At 42.6% G+C, this 21,277-nt stretch overlaps 1 protein-coding gene and 1 long non-coding RNA gene across 5 annotated transcripts; both read left to right on the top strand.

The window, feature by feature from the left end:
* The first annotated feature begins 316 nt into the window (after positions 1-316).
* On the top strand, positions 317-14,876 carry med30 (mediator complex subunit 30). 3 transcript variants are annotated; one of them, XM_088365938.1, is made up of 5 exons: positions 317-398; positions 955-1,136; positions 1,398-1,556; positions 3,314-3,421; positions 14,274-14,876. In XM_088365938.1, the coding sequence occupies exons 1-5, from the start codon at positions 365-367 to the stop codon at positions 14,364-14,366; spliced, it is 576 nt and encodes a 191-aa protein (XP_088222064.1). In that variant the 5' UTR covers positions 317-364; the 3' UTR covers positions 14,367-14,876. The 3 variants fall into 3 exon arrangements, with proteins under 3 accessions (XP_088222064.1, XP_088222063.1, XP_088222065.1); XM_088365937.1 differs by having other exon boundaries at positions 14,271-14,876; XM_088365939.1 differs by having other exon boundaries at positions 892-1,136; positions 14,271-14,876.
* A 522-nt stretch (positions 14,877-15,398) lies between these two features.
* Positions 15,399-20,661, top strand: LOC148379739 (uncharacterized). 2 transcript variants are annotated; one of them, XR_015855215.1, is made up of 6 exons: positions 15,399-15,565; positions 15,704-15,747; positions 17,918-17,995; positions 18,059-19,117; positions 19,199-19,281; positions 19,352-20,661. It is a non-coding gene; the product is annotated as an uncharacterized LOC148379739 (long non-coding RNA). The 2 variants fall into 2 exon arrangements; XR_015855214.1 differs by having other exon boundaries at positions 18,059-19,281.
* The last annotated feature ends 616 nt before the right edge of the window (positions 20,662-21,277 follow it).

Genomic DNA, 21,277 nt, shown 5'->3' with positions numbered 1-21,277 from the left:
AATGGAGACCATAATCCTGTTTATAAAGTGGATTGTAGCTGAATGATTCTTTGTCAACCACAGCGTGGCGCTGTTACCGTAGTTAACGTAAACACGGCTTTTGAGGTCTTTACCGTAATGCTGAAGCCCTTCAATTTATAAATGAAAAAAGAGATAGAAAACTGTCAGGTATAGTCCGTGCAACACCCTTATATGGACGGGTCTCAATTTATTTTTTACATAATACATACAGACTAAGTGAGTCCGGTTCCACAAACCATATTCCGTGGATTATAATATTACCTTGCGGTTCTAGTCCTAGAATTACTGTTTCAGGCGTACATCTCGCGATACTTCCAACCTCTACTAAAACTGAGAACTTAACATGCAATCAACACAGACAAATTATCGCCACACAGGTAATAACATTTCACACCAAATGTTTTACTCAACAAACTTTAATGCATTAAGGTGAATTGAAGTTTCTTAAGATAGCCTACAACTCTTAAATTGCTGTCGCTTTTTCGGACTCTTCACCCAGCTTTGACAAGCGCTGCACTTCTGCAAATGCAATTACTGCAAGTTCACTTCGTCGCGTTTTATGCAATTCCTTAATGTTGGTCTAAATATTTAGAATGCCGTCTTACCAACGACTTTTAACACTTCAAAAAGACGCCTGTCCATGAAGAACTTGAAGCCGAACCTTATGTTCTCGGAATCTTACGTTTTCTTCTACTTTTTCCTCATTGACGCTTAATAATAGCTGTTTTGTTGCACTTCACTCATCTACTCACCCTCTGCGGTTTTCATTTCTTTGTACTTCATGCTTGGGGGTATTTACAAAAAATAAAGTGTCATGTTTTTATTAAGGGCAAAAAGTTGGAGTAACCTACAATCTTCTATTTGATCAAGGCACTTAAGGTCTGAACTGCTTCAATCATCAACCTGCTGTTTCCATGACAACCCCTCCACTAGTGTCACCTTTCAGCGGGCAGCCACCGCCTCAGCAACAGCAGCAGCAGCAGCAGCAACAGCAGCAGCAGGCCCAGGCAGCTCGTGATGTCAACACGGCCTCGCTGTGCCGCATTGGCCAGGAGACGGTCCAAGACATTGTCCTCAGGACCATGGAGATCTTCCAGCTTCTCAGGAACATGCAGGTGTCTCCATCTTCCTCCTTTTGGGGTCTCACTAATCAATCATTGCGTTAATCATGGTTATATTCCTAGGTAGCAGCTGTAATTGTCACCTTGGTCGTGATTTTCAAACAGCAATGATGAGTTTTCATGTATTGCAATAAAGTTGCATCTATTTTATATGAGCTGAAGAAGACTAATGGATGACGACAAGTCCAAGTGCCTTTTGCAGTCATTGAGGATCAATGCTTTACTTAACACAACATTTCTCTTGGTCCCGCTCAGCTGCCTAATGGAGTCACTTACCACCCCAACACCCACCAGGATAGATTGGGAAAACTGCAGGAGCATCTTCGCACGCTTTCCGTGCTCTTCCGCAAGCTACGCCTCGTCTACGACAAATGTTCCGAAAACTGTGCCGGGCTCGACCCGATACTTCCAGAGGTATGACAACAGAATCATTCAATTTTTTGTATTCATATGTGTTAGCATATATCTTTATATTTTTATGTCCATAAATTTTGGGACACTCAATTGCAATCAAAGTTATTTTTCTTCTTAAAATGCTTCTTTGCTCCCCCGGCGGCTCGGTTCAGGGCTCTGGTTCTCACCCAGGACTGAGCGTTGTTGATCTTGGCCCCAGCCTGTGTAGCATTTATCATCGTGGACATTTTAGGTGCCTGCCTGGCAGTCCACTCACTACTAGCTGCCCCAAACAGGAAGAGGAATCAATGAGTCAGGCAGTGTGACCTCATTGCAGCCCAATTTGCAACAGACCCGATTAGCGAACAGCTGGGCCAAAGGCACGTCGACGTATCTCTTTTTCTTTCCAGCTGTTGTTGTGACCTAATTCTCAAATATTTTCTTCCCGTTTCCCTGCACTGCCTCTTCTGCCCTGAACTTCATTTGACTTTTCCCTCTAAACGTTTCCTTCATGTTCCTTCGGCTGTGCTCCGCCCCCTCCCTCGCTCTTTTCGTTTTAATTATTTATTATTCCGCTTATTTCCTCACTTTTTCTTATAGAGAAAGGCAACCTGGTGAACTTCATTAGCCCCATTCTTCTCTGTCAAGGCAGGAAACCACCATCCATCTTTTCCATGAAGGAGGCGAGGGTTATGACTCACGGGCACACACATACTACAATCGTCATTCATCTTTGCCCCCCTCACTCAGCACATTTTAGCCCCTCGCACACTCAAAGTCAGGCCAGTACCTTTGGAAATAAATTCTTGTCAGTGTTGTGTGATTAAAAAGCCCCCCCTTCCATGAACTGAAGACAAGATCATACTTTGTCTAATATCCTGCTCATATCCTCGCTACCATCTGAGTCCGAGCTCATATTTTGGGAGGTTGCCCAGATGTGGATCAGATCACACATTATCCACATTTTTCAATTTTTTTTGGATTCTCACTCTCTTTTGGTCATCCTTTCCAGTCATGCCATTTCCCCAGCTTCTGCTTCCATATTTCTGACTGTTTGTTTTCTCACCATTTTGTTCTTTCATATGTTGATGATTACTCTCCCATTCAGTCGCGAGTCAATTATTGCTCCTCGCAGATTTCTTTAATCATTTTCCAGTTTCAGCGTACACACTCAAATTACCGACCGAGCAACACGATGATTACATTTTTTTTTCCACAATTCAAGTCATAATTATTGACTCAAGTTTCTGGATTCAGTTCCCGGCTCCCTTGCGACCGTGCCAAAGTATGCTTGAGCAAGATACTGAATCTCCAGTTCCTCTTGGAGCTTTGACTTTTCAACCACTGATCATTTTGTAAATGAAAAATAAGAGCAACTGGTCAAATCTATTTACCATTTTTACTATCTTTGCATGAGTCATGCAAGCTTCTTCTCAGATGTCCACTAGGGGTCGCTATAATATTAAGCAGGTCCAGGCCGACATGCTTGAAGAAGGCTCCTTGCATATCAGGCCCACTGAAGTGTCCAGCGGACAAGGTCAAACACACGGGCTTTTTAAAAATGAATGAATTTTTGCTGTAGAGGGGAAGGAGAGACTTATCTTGCATTCACAAGCTTACACCGAATCCCCATTTTCCCTAAGATTGCCCATAAATGCATCATTTGAACCTATAAATGTTAAACAAGAGAGGTTTATTTTAAGCTTGGTATAAATTTAAAAGCGCGTTACGATAAGTAGCTGTTGTTTTGTTTTGTTTTTTCTCTCTCTCCGCTCCAGCAACTGATACCCTTTATGGACGATGACGGCACCAAACATGACGACCACTCAGCCGGCCAGAACCGCCCTGCAGCCGAGGACAGGAGAGAAATCCAGGAGGTCAACAAGGTATTGTGTTCTCACTCTCAGGGTTACCCGCATTAAGCTCCAGCCAGCGGTGATAAAACGACAAGGTCGGCTTTCTTAAACAGTTCAAGCCTATGTGCTTTCCTGGCGTCGTGTTTCATACCATGAACCTTTATCACTCGCTGTCGGTCATGGACGAGGTTGTGCGAGTATCTAGTTAAATCTGAGAACCTTCTTTTTATTTCTCATCTACACCTTTTTTTATTCATCGCAAATATCTTTTGATGCTTTCATATATGCTAGCCTACCATATTTTTCCGCAAGGGGAATTCCGTCCGGTCCTCCCGTCACTTCAAATAATCAATTCAATTCCATATTTTCCCTCGACCTTTGAGATTCCTGATGAGGGCCATGAGGTGGAATTTTTTTTGTTTGTGTGCCTGATGGACTGTGATGAGGTTTACATTTTTACACGAAGAATGTTTTCCCAAGGCAGCAAGTTGGATCCCAGCGTGCATGCATGCATTTGAAAGTTTTTCTTCCAGTAAACCACGCCAACACACTTTTTTTCAAAGCCGTAGGGATTCTTAACAGGTGGATCATATGGTTTTGTTTTGAGTAGGTGGGTGGAAAGAGAAACATAAGCTGAGGCTTAGTTTGTTTTACGGGGAAGTTTATGCGACTGCTGTATCGTAAGATTCACTGTAGTTACTTTCTTGCCAGGGTCATTTACATAAGAAACAGATGATTTATTTAAGAAAATAAAAGCATGAAGTCAGTTGACAAAAGCTAGCCCAATTTTTTTTTTGTTGAGGTGTTGACTTTTGGAGTGGCCTCAAATGTCAGCAGACTCTTAAGAGCTTTTTCAAATGTGTTACCTGTCAAATGTGTTTTTGCTCTTCTCTGATAGAGGGGGCTTGTGACGTGCAGCGCCGATAACGCTTCTTTAAACCGACATGCTGTGTTGTCACTCAAGGCTGAAAGTTTTTTGTCCAGATTGCATCCACCATCTGGGGAAAATGCATACACATACTTTTGAGATGCCCAGAGTGAGAGCTGGCAAAACAAGTGAAAAAGAAAAAAACCCAGCATGATGCTTTTCTTATGAAAACATGTAACGGAAAATTGCTATTTTATCAAAAGTCCTTATCTCGCCACTCCAAAAGTCCCTTTCAAAGCCTCCTTCGCTGTTGTGTAGCGTTTGCCACCGTAGATTGGTTTTGGCACAGTGGTTCATTTTTCTTGTTGCATTTCCAACAAGCAGTACAGTTCCATTTGCTTTTGCAAACATCGCCTTTATTAGTTTCTACTGTCAAATTGTCAGCGTCAAGGACCAAAGTATGCAAATGTCTTTTGTTTGAGCAATGGCAGTCTTCTTAGTGAGCCGAAATTAACTGCAGGTATTGTTCTTTTGTTGATAAGATTCATTGGACTATAAGTATTTTTTTTTTCCTTCATGCGTTTTGGAGTGTTTGTTGTGGTCCAATTAAACCTGGTGGTGGAGTTAATGAACAGTTTTAAAATAGCAGTCAGTGTTAAAATCTTCAGGCTGCTACTAGAAATTAAATGGATTTCTGTAAGAAAATGATTTTTGAGACAATGTCTGTCATTTAGCACAATGAAACAAATAATACAATTGACATAAAATGAAATTTGCCAGTATACTGTAAAAAAAAAATGGCATGGGCGAGTATCGATATTTGCTAATCAAGGTATCGGTACTTACAACAGCGGCTGATTTGTGGTTTTACAATCAGGAACTCGGAATTTGAAACAATTTTAATACAAAAAATATATTCATTTTATGCCATTTGCAGTAAAATTGGGACGTATAGGTCTTGACTACCTTTTAGTAGCCTCCCGTTATCTACCATGCACATTTTATTTATGAATCTGTATTTACAGAGTGAGCGCTTTTGTTCTTTCTTCAGAGCAAGATTGTTTTTTCTTTTTTTCCTCCTGCACACATTCAGTTTGTCTGTGTGTATACAGGTTGAAGCCCTTCTTTATGTGCATTGCTGGCCCCGAAATTGCATGCCAGTCCGCCCGAGTGTGCTGCAATGATAATGGTCCTAGGTCAGTAATGTCAGCAGCAGCAGCAGAAAGGAGAATTGGTTATTTTTAAGAGCTGCGCAGCGCTCCCCCGGCTGCTTTTAAATGTTAACACAACAGGGAAACATTGAGGTGAACCCTGAGCTCAGCTGTGTTCAGCTTCATCCCACACAACAACACAACAAAAACACAATGGCTGAAAAGGCCGTGGAATAATGTTAGATAACATTGTTTATTGCAGAACCTTGAATAAAAGCGTGGCAAACCTATCATAAATTAACAATCAATATTCTTGCAAAAAAACAAAAACCAAAGCGCACAAGCCAAGCGGAAATTGCATTTTTCTTTTCGCTCCTATTAGACACTGCCATCCAGAAGAGATAAATAACCTTGTTTGTAACGTGACCTTCCTCGCCATTAGCATGCAAATTGAGTTCTGTCAAATCATCCACGTAGATACAGTATGGAGGTTAAGACAGCATGGAAATTTGTGTTATCTATTACACTCGAAAAGAACTTTGTACTAGATTCCAGTAGATAGAAGCTTCCTTGTATGCTGCAGACGATTTGCAAACGTCAGCATGCAAAACATTCTCACTACCCAGGAGATATGTTTATGTTTGGCAGGTTTAATGCTGACCTTGCTAACCATGCCAGTTTGACATGGTTGTGTGGGCAGCATGAATTTGTTTTATTTTTTTCAAATCGTGTGCCAAAATTTGGTCAGATTTAGTGCCCTGTTATGTTCACACAGGTTTAAATGTGTGTGATTGTATTTGGAATATCAACAAGAAAACTAAATTGATTACATCAAATGACTTTGAGGCCAGATTTGGCCCGTAGCCCTCAAGTTTGACACCATAGTTCAAATTTAACAGAAGCAATTCACAGCAATGATGGGAAAATGAAGCTTCAAATTTGCTTCATGAAGCAGTTGTTTTATTTTTCTGACTCCTGAATGGCAAGTTGCCATTTCTTTAACCTCAACAGTGCCACCTTGAGGAGCCAAAAAATACAACTGATTCATGAAGCAAATTTAAAGCTTCATTTTCCCCATTACTAGCTAATGGAATCAAAACCTGGCATGACCCTGGTCCAACCCAAAGGGTGAAGCTCCATTTGACAAGCCAAGACTCCCTCTCTGGCCCTTGAGTGTGTGCCCCATGTGTTGGAACATATTTAGCAGTGATTTTTTCCTCCAGGCTTCCCAGCTGCACATTAAGGCAGCAGCAGTAAGGGCAGCAAGCTTTGGGGAGTTAAAGTGGTTAGTCTGATAAGCAGAGTCAAAATGCAGCCGGACAAGGGAAGCAGATGTTTGCAAGCCGGGCCACATCTGCCGCAGTTGCTCCGGCCAGATCGGCTGGTTCTGGATCAACTAAATGGGAGTCGAGTCGAGATAAAAGAGGAAGAAAGTGGTAGGTAGGAAGAGCCGTGAATAGACGGCTTGATGGAGAAAAAGGGGAAAGATTTGTGATAAGAGTGATAGAAAGGAGAAACATGGATAAATGGCTTGCTGATGGCGAAAGGCAGAAAGAGAAATGGACTATCAGGTGTTGGGAGAAGGATGGATCAGGAGATAGCGGCTGTCACATAAAGTGAGGACATTTTTTTTAACTAAAATATGGGAGTGAAAAACAAACAAATGAAAGTGAGTTTTTGAAATGATCTGGAAAGTCGACTAGGCCCGCCCGACACGAACAAAGAAGATGGATGAAAGAAAGACAGCTATGGATTGTCAAGTTAATCAGTTTTATGATGAAATGCCCGTGGAGTGACGAATCTCGTGAGGATAAGCGCTTCAAAAAAAAATGGATGGACGGCTGATAAAAGTTCCGTTGCAGCAGGGAAAATCGAAAGTTCCTGTAAGCCAATTGCGAGGGGAAGATTATCGCTCTAGTGTTAAGAAGAGTAGAAGCGTTTTGCAAACTTTCAAGCTGAAGATCAGATTAAAAAAAAAAAAGTTTTGAAGTCATGTATAGATTCAGATCACTAACACTATAAAAAAAAATCCCTGGTCTGATTGATCACAGGTCAAAATTAGCCATCTAATATATGCAAATATGCAAATTTCTGTTTCAAATATATTCGATAAAGCTTGCTTTTGGCATTTTTGCAGGAAACGGTACGACTATCCCGCCATGATATTTTTACTACAATCACGTGGATGAAAAAAGAAGATAGTGCAAGGATAAGAGGATTTCACAATCATAGGTATTTTTTTCATGCTGTCTTGAGAGTAGAATAACCTTGGAATAGACAGCAGCCTTGTTATTATTCGACAGGAGAGAGTGGCTGTGTGGAAATTCATTGAAGTGTGCGCTCCCGAGACACTATCACGGTAAACACGAGTGTCCGTTTGACACCGTATGTCCACGCTTTCCAATCCTTCACTAATCCCCTTGTCTGTAGCCACGGCATAAGTAAGAGACCACCTAAAAACGACAAAAACGCAATTGGAATCTGAAATAGGACAGCTGTGACACAGTTTATGCTTATAGAATTTTTTTTTTTTGGACCGCATCAAAACTGAAACGACCAATTTATTTTGGTGAGCACTCAAATGACTGGAATTGAGTTGAAGATTAGTTGACTGACCTGGCAATTTAAAAAATTATTCCATTTTGCTAGCTTCCAGAAGATGATTAAGGTCATTTTTCCATTGTATTATTAATATAATATTATATATATAAATATTAATATCTCATATTGAACAGAATCTGCTGGGTCAAAATGATTAACCCAACCTTGGGTAACTCAACCTGTTAAAAAAGCAAAACAACCCAGGATTTTAAAAAAAAAAAAATGTAACAATCAAAACAGTTATTTGTTGCAAAAATCACACAATTATTGGATCTTTCCATCAGTAAAAAAAAAAATCCTTTTGGCAATTTGACAATTTGGATGAGCTCACCCTTCACTTGTTGACACCCTATTTTCTCCCTCCATTTTAAAAGCACTTCAATATTTGCTGTCACTTCCACTTCAACCTGTTGCCTAACTCGCCTCAGTCAAACAAACTAAAAAATAAATTGTCTTGGAGAGGAGGTAAGGAGTAAAAATAGCGGGATAGATAGAGAAGAGGCAGATAAATGAGTCCTTCTTGATAATGTCTGGATGCTTTATGAAACATCCTGCCCGCCGTGACTGATAGTCTTGCTCTCGTTATCTGTCGATTGGGGTAATTGCTGTTTGTCTGACTCGGGCTGACGGATGGTTGGAAGGTCGGAGGAGGCGGGGCTAACCTTTCGCTCGCCACGAAAAAGACTCCGTGTGACAATATTAAATTTAAGTGCTTGAAAGTATCCTGGCGTTTTATGTATTCCCCCTTTTGGAGATTGTGTGCCATTTTTTGGGACTTGCTGTTTATGTATGTCGTTTTTGAAACGTAATAACGTTTGCATGAATATTTCAGAAGCATTTTCCAGAAGTCATCGATGCCTAATGTGTTGCCATTGCTCAATCTGTGTGCTGCAGACCTCGAATGTGATTGTGCACATCAATTCTGGCTCCTTAGTCAAATGCAGCGTTTGGAAATAAAAATAAAAAATACAGTCACACCCATGTGACCACAAATTACATCCATAATGAAATGGCCTGCATTACTGGTCACATGCCAATTAGGACAGGAAACATCATTTAACTTGCTGCTCATTTCCCTGGAACTGCTGCAGCTTTTTTTTTTTGTGCCTGCTGTCTCCTTCGCAAATATGTGGAAAGCAACCTTCTGTCTGACTGATGGACCGAGGGTGTTTTTTTTTTTGCACGATGATTCATAGCGACTCTTGATAATCATTCCATCTGGGCTGGTGGGACAGGCAAGTCTTGTCGTCGACACATCACTCATCATTTTGTCTTGGCTGGGCTTCCTTTGCATGCGTTATGTCTCCCCCTCAATGCCTTGGAGATGAGCTTTTATCCCAAAGGGGGGTTGTCATGCTGGACCTATAAGACATGCCCCCCCATCATTCCTCCACTGAGCATAGCCTTCAATCCCTCCCGCCCGCCCGCCCTCCCGAGCTGAAGCCTGCCACTGCCACTTGCCTTGCGTTTGATTTGATACCAGCCTAAGTGTGAATAAATTCCTGTCACAGCCCATTAAGGAGGCCTTGGAGAGATCTGGCATGTTATTAATTCTCCACAGCTCCTCACTGGCCGTCTTCTCTTTGCTATCTCTCCCACTCGGCTGCTCTTCTCAGGCACTCTCAACCTTCTCCCTCTCCTCTGTACTCTCTCGCTTTTCTTAATACCCTGTTAATTACCATGTCTGTTCTCTTCATTCAAATGAGAACGGGAGAAATTAAAAGAAGGGAGGCTGCTTGTAATTTCAAATTGAAAAGTGATCCATCCATCCTTGTGATTTGGCTTCTTCATGCGGACCTGTGAAGTAGCTGCTGGCAAAATACATTTTAATAACTAACGCCTGGTTAGTTTTATCAACAAAGCTGTTGATAAATAAACTAACTTGCCATAAGACCCGAAAAGGAAGCGTGAGAGAATTTATTATTTGATCCACTTTCCTAGCTTACATGGGAAACAATCTTTTATTTTTCACACATTTTTTTATCTAGTCAATCATTGTTGAATCTAAAAAAACCATAAAGGGAATAAAATCGGGGAAGATTAAATGCTTTGATATCCAAAAGCATGACGCTAACCTTTATAGAAAGATCCAGCAGAGACTTGCGTAAGCTTCAAACACACAAGTTCCCATAAAAAAAAAGGATTCTGATGCTTTTAATTTAATTTGAAAGGAGTCACAACTTCAGGCAGTTCTCATGTCATCAAACATCCACCGGGAGTCTGAACACACAAGGGGCTTTTACTTTGGGGTCGTTTTTCGCAATAGTGTTAAAAAAAAAAGTCGTTTTGGCTGCTCTTTTATACACCATTTGTAGTTTGGAGATGCCTTTTTTTCATTTTGTAATGATTTTTCTTTTTCATATCCAAAATGTGGTAATAGTAAGAAAATATTTGATCAAATGTGTTGTGGGCCGGTCAGCTGACACTGCAGTGGTTCCACCTCAATGCGGGGATGACAACACACCTATTGTATTTCTGCCACTTCTGGAAGAGAAGGCTTTTATCTGCCTTCACAATCCCTTATAAAAAGCCTTTTATTCCCCGAGGAAATCTCAACCCAAACACACACTGGCACTTAAAGCCTCCCTTTGAGGAAAGCTATAAAGTTTATAAAGTCAATTAAGTTTCTTTTTCTAAACTGGTGGCAAATTGAGTCTGTTTGGCCTTGGCTCCCTCTGGGGGAACTATCAGATGCTTCGACACAACCCACTTAGGGTCACCGTTCCCTAGGCGGGCATCGAGGAGTAAGCAGCTTACTTCCACAAGTTTGACTTTTCTTCAAGTTTCCCAATTTGTAGAGGATTTTACTGCAAATGCAGTTGGGGGAAAAAGAAAAAAAAATAACTTGGATCATACATTATGCATGCCTTATAGTCGGTGTGTGTATATGAATTCCCTGTATCATCCAGGCCCTTTGTTTGTTCAAATCTTACCTTATCAGCATGCAGGCGTCTAATCAAAAAGTCCATCCGGCTATAACCCCGTTTGATTCTCCACGGAATCAGATCGCAGTTTCGGTAATTGACTCTCAGCTTTGATTCAGACCGAAAATGATATCAGATGTGCACTGAACTGTGTCACAGTCTGACCTCATTCATCTACAGTATATTCTTACAGGTCAACTGGTGCGACCCGATTAACTGAGCTCCATGTTCACTCGTCAAGAACGAGACACATCGAATCGATACGCCGCGTCAATACCTCAAGTCTATCGACTACAGGTCTCCATTTTGTGCAGCAGAGCACGTCTGATTGGCTACTGCTGACCTGCTAAATTATCAGCGTGACGTGAAGCCCAACAATCAAATTAGCACCTGTTCATATATGGTGTTTCCTCGGGGCTGATTCAGTGTAAAATCCATCATGTTCTTTCAACTCTTGGCAATCGGTTATGTTCTCGATTGTGTTATGACAGCGAGCTGAAGTACAAGCAGGAGATCAAAGTGACGGAGTCGTCAACAGCGACGCTAACATATTTTTTGATCGAATTTGAAAATATGCCGACAAAAGAATATTTACAATATGAACAGAAATTTGTTTTTTTTTTTACGATAACTGCGATTCCGACTGGCAAAACGTAAAAGTGTACTTCCTCGCTCATCTAATCCCCTCTCCTCACTCACAGACACTTACACTTGTAATTCCCAGCCACATCCACCGAGTCAAAGCCGCGATTTGAGTTGCCAGCGACAGCCCGGATTAACAGAGGAATCCTGAGTGAAAGCACATTTTTGCTCCACTTGCTACATCCCCACTTGCTCCCTTTCGCATGCTCGTCATCAAGCGTGAGCGCATATTCCAATCCGCTGCTATCTCAAATCTCCTCTCAACACAACAGGGGGGTTCTTAGTATCCACTTTGTAGCCTTGTTTTTGATTTCAAATGTGGTAAATACTGTTTTTAATACCATTACAAGATGATCTTTCTTTTTCCATACAGCGCAAGGAAGCAACAAAGCCTTCCCCGATCGGCTTTAATGCGATAATAACGCGTCATAATTAATGGAGCGATGGCAATTAGAAAGCTTGATAAGCGTGGAGATTTGACAAATCTCAAGTGTTTAACCAATTACCAGTTTGACGCACCCATTGAAGAATGACTTCAAGGGATGCGCTCGTCAACACAAATAGATTTTCAATCGAAAGCGGCCTTCAAAAGACCCCCCCCACAAAAAAAAAGCGCTTTAGTGAATGTAGTCCAGATAAGGGATGTCGAGCGCAGAATCTGTTTTAGCCCAGAAATGCATTGATGAAGGAATCTGTAGAGGAGCTGAAATGGAAAAACTCAACAAGCCTTGTTACTCGTTTGTTTTTCCACCCTCCTACTGATGGTGGAATCTTTGATCTGATTTGGAGTCAGGGACGACGAGGCAGCGTGATGAAGTGGATCAGACAATGTGTAGAAGAAGACTGTCAGCTCTTTTCCTAGCTTTTATTTTATCATCTTACGACAATGATGAAATAACATGGGCGACCATTCATGTCTTCTACAAACGTTTTGGCCTTGACTTCCTTGACACGACGAATATTCGTTGAAGGCCATGACTGGCTTTGACTGAACGTAATCCCAAGATGTTTTTCAAATCACCATCCATTCATAAACATGCCAATCATTCTGAGCTGCTAAGAAATGTCGGGATGGTTCTTTGGAGCAAATTTCCAGAAAGAAAAAAGTTTGTCTGTGAGCTTTAGAGAAATGATGTCTCTCAATTCTGTGCCCTCTGAGGCGTATAATCTGATATTACAAGTATCCATCTTGTGCTTGCTCGGCTATGCCCTGAAACATTTATTAATGCAATGTCCTCTTATCCTCTTGGTTTTCTTCGCACTATTTTACTTAGCCAGTTATGCTTGAAATTGTCTGTATGTGGTTTCTTTTCAAAACATTTGTTCAACAATGCAGCGCTCCATTACCGTACCTGAAATTACAAAGACTCGATACCGGTGTCATTAATGCAGAGTAAATGGCCAAGTTATTTCAAGAGCTGCTCATCAGGGTAATAAGGCAGATCATGTATTGCACATACGCTCTGAATAAAAGTGAAAGTCAAAGAGGCAGATAGCAAAGGGAAGATGGAGGCAAGAGTGCTCGTAAGAAGCGCTGAGAGTCCTTCACAGAGCGAGTGAGAAACTGGAAGGCCTCCAAATGTTCCACTCAAGATTATCTTCAAGGACAATCAGTAAAAAGAGTTGATATTAAGAGAGCTGTGTGAAATCCACGACTCAAGGTGTTATCTATCGGACAAAAAGGGGTTGTAATTAGTCATGGCCAAAGGACTGTTGCCAAAAGATGGAGTTGGAGTTCATCTTAATAATTTGCATTCATGTTGGATGTGACTAATATCGGCATTCATTCGGATAAACCATTTCCAGACCGAATCATGTGTGCAAGTCTTGGTAATTCTTAATTCTGGGGTCCCACAAGGCTCAATTTTAGGGCCGCTTCCTTTTTCTGTATTATTATGAATTATTTTTTGTTTGAGTAGCTCAAGCGCATGCGCACACAAGGTTATTATAATTCCAGATCAATCCCAGTCCTGCATTAATGGAACTTTACTGACTGTGGATTATTTCTAGTCGGGTTTATTTCCATTGTGCAAAGATTGCTTTTATCACTAAAAACCAGCATTAGGAGTGATCATTTATAATGACATTGGTGATCAAGCATCCTGTGGATGTTTTGCAATGTATTATTTGTAATTCCACCCATCAATTCTCTATACTGCTTAATCCTATAATCCTGCTCAATCTCAGGCATTTGGTGTGTTTGGCAGTCAGTCACACGGAACACATAATATGGTTTTTGGTTAATTTACCAAACATGTTTTTGGAAGCACAGAGTAAATCCTGAGCCCAGAATCCAATTCATTCATGAGCAAATTAGGGTTAGGGCTAGGAATAGGGTTAGGGCTAGGGTCAGGGTTTCAGAGTATTTTAAACTAGGGTTAGGCTTTCAAAGTAGGGTTTAAAACTAGGGTTAGGATTTCAGAGTAGGGTTTTGAGATAAGGTTTGAGTTTCAAAGTAGGGTTAGGATTAGGGTTTCAAAGTAGGGTTAGGGCTAGCATTAGGGCTAGGTGTTAGGGCAGGGTTAGGGTTACATCTTTAACCTAGTTTAGTATGTCATTCAAGAATTACATGGTGGTTTATAGTTTTTAGTATTACGTATTACTGCAGATACCATAACCTTTGCTAATTATTTTCTAATTAGTCCAGCTAATAAAAAAGTACCTAAATCATTTGTAATTGACTTTTACGACAGAAGCTGAAGCAGAAGAACCAACAGTTGAAGCAGATCATGGATCAACTCCGCAACCTCATCTGGGAAATCAACTCCATGTTGGCTGTCAGAAGCTGAAAGACACCAGAAGAACTGCTCCCATGAGAACTGCTACCATGAATACACTGCACATTTGCTGAGGTGGCACTTTAGTGACAAAGCAAGGACTTCATTCAGCAAAGTGGAAATATGAAGACGACATACCACCTAGGAATGAGTTGAAAATATGCAACCCACAAAAAAAAAAAAAAAAAAAAGGCTGGTGGTGATATTCTGGACTACCTCGCTATTCGACATTTCAATCTCCATTATGATTTCAATTCAACTCATTTTTTTAAATCTGTTTTCCCATCTCCATAGAGAGTTAATAGATGTAGAAAGACATTATAATCTATTTAATCCTCTTATTTTGTGACTGATTATCTTAACCGTTTGAAAGGTTTCAGATTTATTCAATTTAAATACTGGAATGAGACAAACATTCATGTGGTTAATTTCTGTCAATGTTTTCGTTTTCATAACTTAAATTTCAATGTATGTAAACTTGAACACTTTAACAAATTAAAATGATCTAATTAATAAATTCAATGGGTATCAGGCTTTTTTATTAATTAAATGACCATATATAGTAAGTCTCTCCCTCTCTCGCTCACTCGCTCTTTCTCTCTCTCTCTCTCTTTCACTCATGTTTTTGTTAGGGTTCAAAAGTAGGCTTTCATACTGGAGTTAGGGTTTCACAGTAGGGTTTAAAGCTAGGGTTAGGGTTTCAACCCAGGCTTTCATACTGGAGTTAGGGTTTGAAAGTAGGGTTTAAAGCTAGGCTTAGGGTTTCAACCCACCAATCTAATGTGATATTGCAGTAGATATATTGGATAACAATATTTAGACATATATATGCATACACGTTATTTAAAAACCACTCTCAGTAAATCGTAAATCTACATTCTGGCTTACATAGTTCATTTTTTCAGTGAACGAGAGTGAAAGAGGGTTTTTTTCAGTTCATATGATTTTAACCAGCAGGTGTCTGTAATGCGCATTGAAGCTGGTGCCACCTCGCTGTAAATCAAAACGAAGAAGAAAATGAAATACTTTCCCGTTCAATTGTTGGCCCGACACTAATTATCTTATGCAGGTACCACCGAGCGCATGGCGGCTTCTCAGGAGAAGATTTAAATTGACGGATGTGACGTCATGGCTTTAGGTAAATTGAAGACAGGTGTGCTCAAGGGAAGTTATCATATGCAGGTGCCACCGAGCGTGTGGCATTTTCTCAGGTAAGGGAGCAAATGTTTGTCGTTTCTTGCCGTCGCTCACGACGGACGCCATGTTTGTTTGTTGGAGGATTTTCACACAATTTAGCCCGTGAGCAAATGTTTGCAGTTTCTTACGATGCCATTTTTTATTTCTTGCAGGATTTTCACTGTCTAGGGAGTGCTTGAGGTTTGGGGACGGCACGGTACGCCACGATCCACTTTGCGTCGCGTCGTTGCGCGTTTTGGTGGTATTGTCTTTCGCGGGTTTTCTTTTCTTTTTTTTAATGCTGGCCAGCATTTTTTCATTCGTTTGTTTGTTGAGGGCTCGTAAATGACGCCGGCGATAAGCGCGTGTTTTTCTGACTATAGGAAATGTTAGTTTGACTCTAGTTAACTAAACACTATTTTATTTTATATCATGCGTGTGCCATTTCCGTATAATGCGAACTGATAAATGTAACGAATTTGTTACGTCGTGTCCGAATCAGACCTAATCCATTCAAAGATGGCGCCCGCCCTCTCTCGTTCCCTTACGCAACAAACATTTGCGCGAGTTATTTTCTCCCGTTTTGGACGCCGCCAACCTGGATCATCTGTCCAATGTGAGGTGAGTTGATGAATGATGTAATTAAAATATATATTATAATCCTGAATAATTACCATAATTTACTACAATATAATGATTATATATTTTTTGAACTGCAAAACTATTAAGTATGTATAAATTAAAATATTTATTTTTGTTGTAATAATTTTGTTTTTTATAGCACTAGAAAAGACTGCCCAGCCAGCATCCTTCTATACAAAGCAAGCAGGAGGCTCATGAGGAGCTATTTCAGTGATGCTGAGGACACTGAGGAAGAGTAGTCCTAAATCAGGTGAAAACGTGTTTTTGTCAAGTTTCAGCTTCCCAACACACAGTGATTGTCGAGTTTTAGCTTCCCAGCACACAATTAATGGCTGTCTGTGTGTTATTGCAGGCTGCAAGAGGAGCCGAATGGGAAAAGTATAATTCCATATGAAAAGGAACAATGGCCTATCCAAAGGTGCAATGGCCTATCCAAAGGAGCAATGGCCTATGCAAAGGAGCAATGGCCTATGCAAAGGAGCAATGGCCTATCCAAAGGAGCCGTGGCCTGTCCAAAGGAGCCATGGCCTGTCCAAAGGAGCCATGGCCTATCCAAAGGAGCCATGGCCTATCCAAAGGAGCCATGGCCTATCCAAAAGAGCCGTGGCCTATCCAAAAGAGCCGTGGCCTATCCAAAAGAGCCGTGGCCTATCCAAAAGAGCCGTGGCCTATCCAAAGGAGCCATGGCCTATCCAAAGGAGCCATGGCCTATCCAAAGGAGCCATGGCCTATCTAAAGGAGCCATGGCCTATCTAAAGGAGCCATGGCCTATCTAAAGGAGCCATGGCCTATCCAAAGGAACCATGGCCTATCCAAAGGAACCATGGCCTATCCAAAGGAACCATGGCCTATCCAAAGGAACCATGGCCTATCCAAAGGAACCATGGCCTATCCAAAGGAGCCATGGCCTATCCAAAGGAGCCATGGCCTATCCAAAGGAGCCATGGCCTATCCAAAGGAGCCATGGCCTATCCAAAGGAGCCATGGCCTATCCAAAGGAGCCATGGCCTATCCAAAGGAGCCATGGCCTATCCAAAGGAGCCATGGCCTATCCAAAAGAGCAATGCTATATCAAGTCAAGAATCAAACAGTGCGCTGCAAAAGGCAACGTGTGCCGATTATGTGCCCAGGATGGGGCAGAGTGGTTGCCTTTGGTTATGGGTGCACGACGGAAAGCTTGCAGGTGTGGCCAGTGTTTGGGGCTCTGATGGTTGGTCATGCTTAAGAGGTTGTGGCTTATCTGGATCTAGCGGTGTCTTGTGCTTGGTTGCTATTGATGGCTCACTTGGGGGAGGATGTGGTGACTTGGATGGAGACAAAACTGAACTTTGACACGGAGCCCAATGTCCAATCTTGCCATATGACTTGTACCATTTTGTGTCTTTTTCTAACCTGCCGCTGTCGTACTCGCTGCGTTCTTTGTTCTCCCCCATCGGTGTAGGGCGGCGTTGGAGCGAGCCGATCCCGATTGTCCAATTTTGATATTTGACTTGTGACGTTTTCTTTTTCTAACCTACCACTGTTGCACTTCATCTAACCCTAACCTACCACTGTGGTGCTTGCTTTCTTGGTTCTCCCCTAGGTGTTGGAGCGAGACAGTCACATTGTCTCTTTTTCTAACCTACCACTGTCGTGCTTGATCTAAGCTGTGTGTCCTTTGTTCTCTAGGTGTAGGGGTCGGTGTTTGGGCGAGCCGGTCCACGAGGAAGACCTAATGATGCGAGCTCATGTTCTGCCATTTGCAGGCGGGACGCAAAAATGGGGGCACACGGCCCGATCCGACCCGGCGACGGTCTCCAAAAGCAGCGAGTCGCTGTGATCAAGTAAGCAAGTGACCGACAACTTGGGGTGCTCCTTGAGTTTCTAACATTTGTTTGTTTCTGCAGATGGCGACCGGGACGTGACACAATCTGATCAGAGGTGGACTGACTGCTGTGGCATTGATCTGAAGTTGCCGAGTTCTGAGGGGGACCCGCTTCCCTGGAGGCGTCGACCTGCGCAGCGTCAACGTGTGAAAGGGATTTTTTTTTTATATATAAATTACACCAGCGGTGTCCCAATGTCTGCTTGAGGGCTGCATACTGAAACAAATTCAGAATTCTTTGACACAAATTCATGAAATCAATCACGAAATGTTGCCATTGATATTTTGTGCTACAAAGCAGTGTTGTGTTCATTCGTAGTGTTGATCAAGTTGCCCCGAGGCTGCCATTAGGACACCAATGGTGACGTGTGTAGGGCTGCACGTGTATTGGAAAACTGCCATATGGTGGTCTAGGTTATTGACATGCACTTTAAGAAAGCAAAGATTTTTTTTTTCATGTGGCAAATGAAACATGTTTTCTTGCCTAACTATTTGTAATGAGTTAAGACGATAAGTCATTGATATAAGTTCAAGTTAACTAATCTAACTGATCTGATTGCGATCAAATTTGCACAACTTTCCTCAATGCAGTGGTCTGGCCCAATACTGCCTTATTGATTTTCCAAAATGTTGTGCAGCCCTCATTGAGTGCCAAGCGCAAGCGACCGCGCAGCGACGGCAAGCGCAAGCGACCGCGCAGCGACGGCAAGCGCAAGCGACCGCGCAGCGACGGCAAGCGACCGCGCAGCGACGGCAAGCGACCGCGCAGCGACGGCAAGCGCAAGCGACGGCAAGCGCAAGCGACGGCAAGCGCAAGCGACGGCAAGCGCAAGCGACGGCAAGCGCAAGCGACGGCAAGCGCAAGCGACGGCAAGCGCAAGCGACGGCAAGCGCAAGCGAGACTTTTGTGCTTGTCTTGCAAGGTGGAAGAGACCATGTATGAAACGAAGAGCCGGTGGACGGAGGCCACCAGACCCGTGATTGGTGAGCGGGGTGCAAAGAAAGGACTCACCCAAAGAAAGCAGTCGCCAAGTGTTGAAGAGGAGCCTGATGCATGACTGGCCAAGGCTGGCCAGAGGCGGTGACATGGCAATCCAATCTGCAAGCGTAGTGTACACACTTGTTGGTTTTAATTTGATTTCCTTATTTTTCTGCCGTTCAGGGTTGCCGGGGCGGCGGATGGGACGAGCGCCAGCCTGCACCCAGAGGGACTGGGCTGCACCCACAAGACCAGGGAGAGGGCAGGTAATGAGTACGTTGACAGAAGTGAACCGCATGCAACTGAGTGCCGTTTGTCTTTTTGCACTTGTGCGAGGCGGAAGACGAGTCCAACACCGCCCGGAGCAGACCCGGACCTTGGCCCATGACGAGCGGCCCACACGAGACTGATGGGTGCAGATGCAGCCAGCGTTTCGGGGAGTATGACTTTGGTTTTTCTTTTGTGCTTTCCCTACCCCTGTCTGTTTGAATAGGGTAACTAGTAGCACGCACGAGCATTTGGGTTGCTGTGACCCTCTAGATACGAATCGGCAAAGCAGACACCCCCTCCCTCCCTTCTCTCTCTCTCGCTCTCTTTCTCCAATGCGCCCAGCAGTACCTGCATGGCCTGGTGCACTCAGGGTGGAGCGTGGCTATACCTTGCCCTTTGTGGAATACCAGGGTATAATGGAACTTTCCCCTTGCCAAAACCACCACTATGTCTGCCTTTCAGGATTGCCGGGGCAGCGGATGGGACAAGTGCCTGCAGAGAGGGACCGGACCGGAGCGCGAGGATGAGTCCAAACGTCAAATACCGGCCGGGAGGGGAACCCAACCATCGGCCGACACGAGACGGTCGGGTGCGGGTGAGGCGAGGGCGAAGCGCCCAGCCAGTATTTAAGGAGAGTATAACGTTGTTTTTCCTTTTGTGCTTTCTTTCGTTCCCTCCCTCCCTCCACTTTTTCACTGGGTGTGCACACTGGCTGTCTGCATGATGCCTCTTTCTTTCTCAGCGCTGCGTCATTTTGCAATATTGTTGGTTTGTTGTTGTTTTATAATACATGAAGTGAACTGTTTGTACTGTAATTGTGTGTACCTCTGAACCTGAATTAAACTGAACTGAATTCAAGTGGTCCATTTTAAACATTGCCATGTGCAGTGTATCGCGCATAGTTAGTTAAATGACAGCATAAAAATTTGAATCATTTGAGACATTCTCAATGATAAGGCAATTGTAAAGTTAATCTTGAACGAAATTGACTTGTTAAACATGCGGTGTCAGGCTTTTTCTTTTATTTTTTTTTAACTACACAAAGAAAAGCTGGATGCATTCTAAATTGTTGACAAAAGCCAAGTAGCCAGACACCCATAGATGCAAACAACAAGTGTACAAACGGTGTCTGTTGCGATCAGTAAGTCATCTTTGGCAACCCTGCTTTAAAATGGCCACTGAACTCAGAATCTTGCAGAATGTTGGTACATTTTTCTGTAAGAGTAAAAGCTGTTATTTGAATCTAGTCAGAGCCATTTTTTGGTTTGTTTTGAGTCGTCATGCATCATGTGGGCATTCTTGTGAATAAAATCAACAGTGGTGTGTTTGCTTCCTGTTGGTGGTCTTGTAAATAAAGTCAACTTTGGTGTCAGTCATCATTCGCGATGTGCCTCAATCGATGGTGCATCTCTTGAATGTGAAACTTATTGCATGTTTTGTTACAGGGCTTGATGTCTTCATTGGCTGTCTGACTACAAAAAAGCTGTTGCGGTCCAGTCCAGGTTGCTGCTATAGTCAATTGAATTTATAAACACAGTGTGTAACTTCCAGGACCTTAGCTTTCAATTCAAAGCAGTTGCGTAACTACACGGCCAGCCTCGGTACATGTACTGGGTGGTACCACCCAGTTCAGAGTGAAGTAAAGGCCCGAGTGTTCTTATTCATACCGGCATCCTTATGAAATTGACCATATCAGAAAGGCTAGATGAATTCCAAGTGCTGCCACCGAGTAGCAGCATATTTGCCTCAACCTGTCTGATGCTGGGTCAATGCGATGCACCTTTCGTTGGTTTGCCCAAAACAACCTAAGAAATAAGTACTGCTGTTATCTCGCCAATGTGCGTGTCTCTAAAATGTACAAAGCAAGCAAATTCATTTGCATAATTAAACTTCCAAACCACATGCTAAAAAATATTCATGTGATGCAGAAAGTCTTCTGTAGCTTGCTAAGATTTGCCAATTTGAGCAATGCCGTATCCGAACCCGAGGCTG

This window comes from Syngnathus floridae, chromosome 21 (assembly GCF_059516105.1).
Source record: "Syngnathus floridae isolate MCC-2025c chromosome 21, RoL_Sflo_1.0, whole genome shotgun sequence".
Taxonomy (NCBI): Eukaryota; Metazoa; Chordata; class Actinopteri; order Syngnathiformes; family Syngnathidae; genus Syngnathus; species Syngnathus floridae.
Note: the sequence above shows the minus strand (reverse complement) of the source record. Positions and strands in the feature narration are given on the sequence as shown.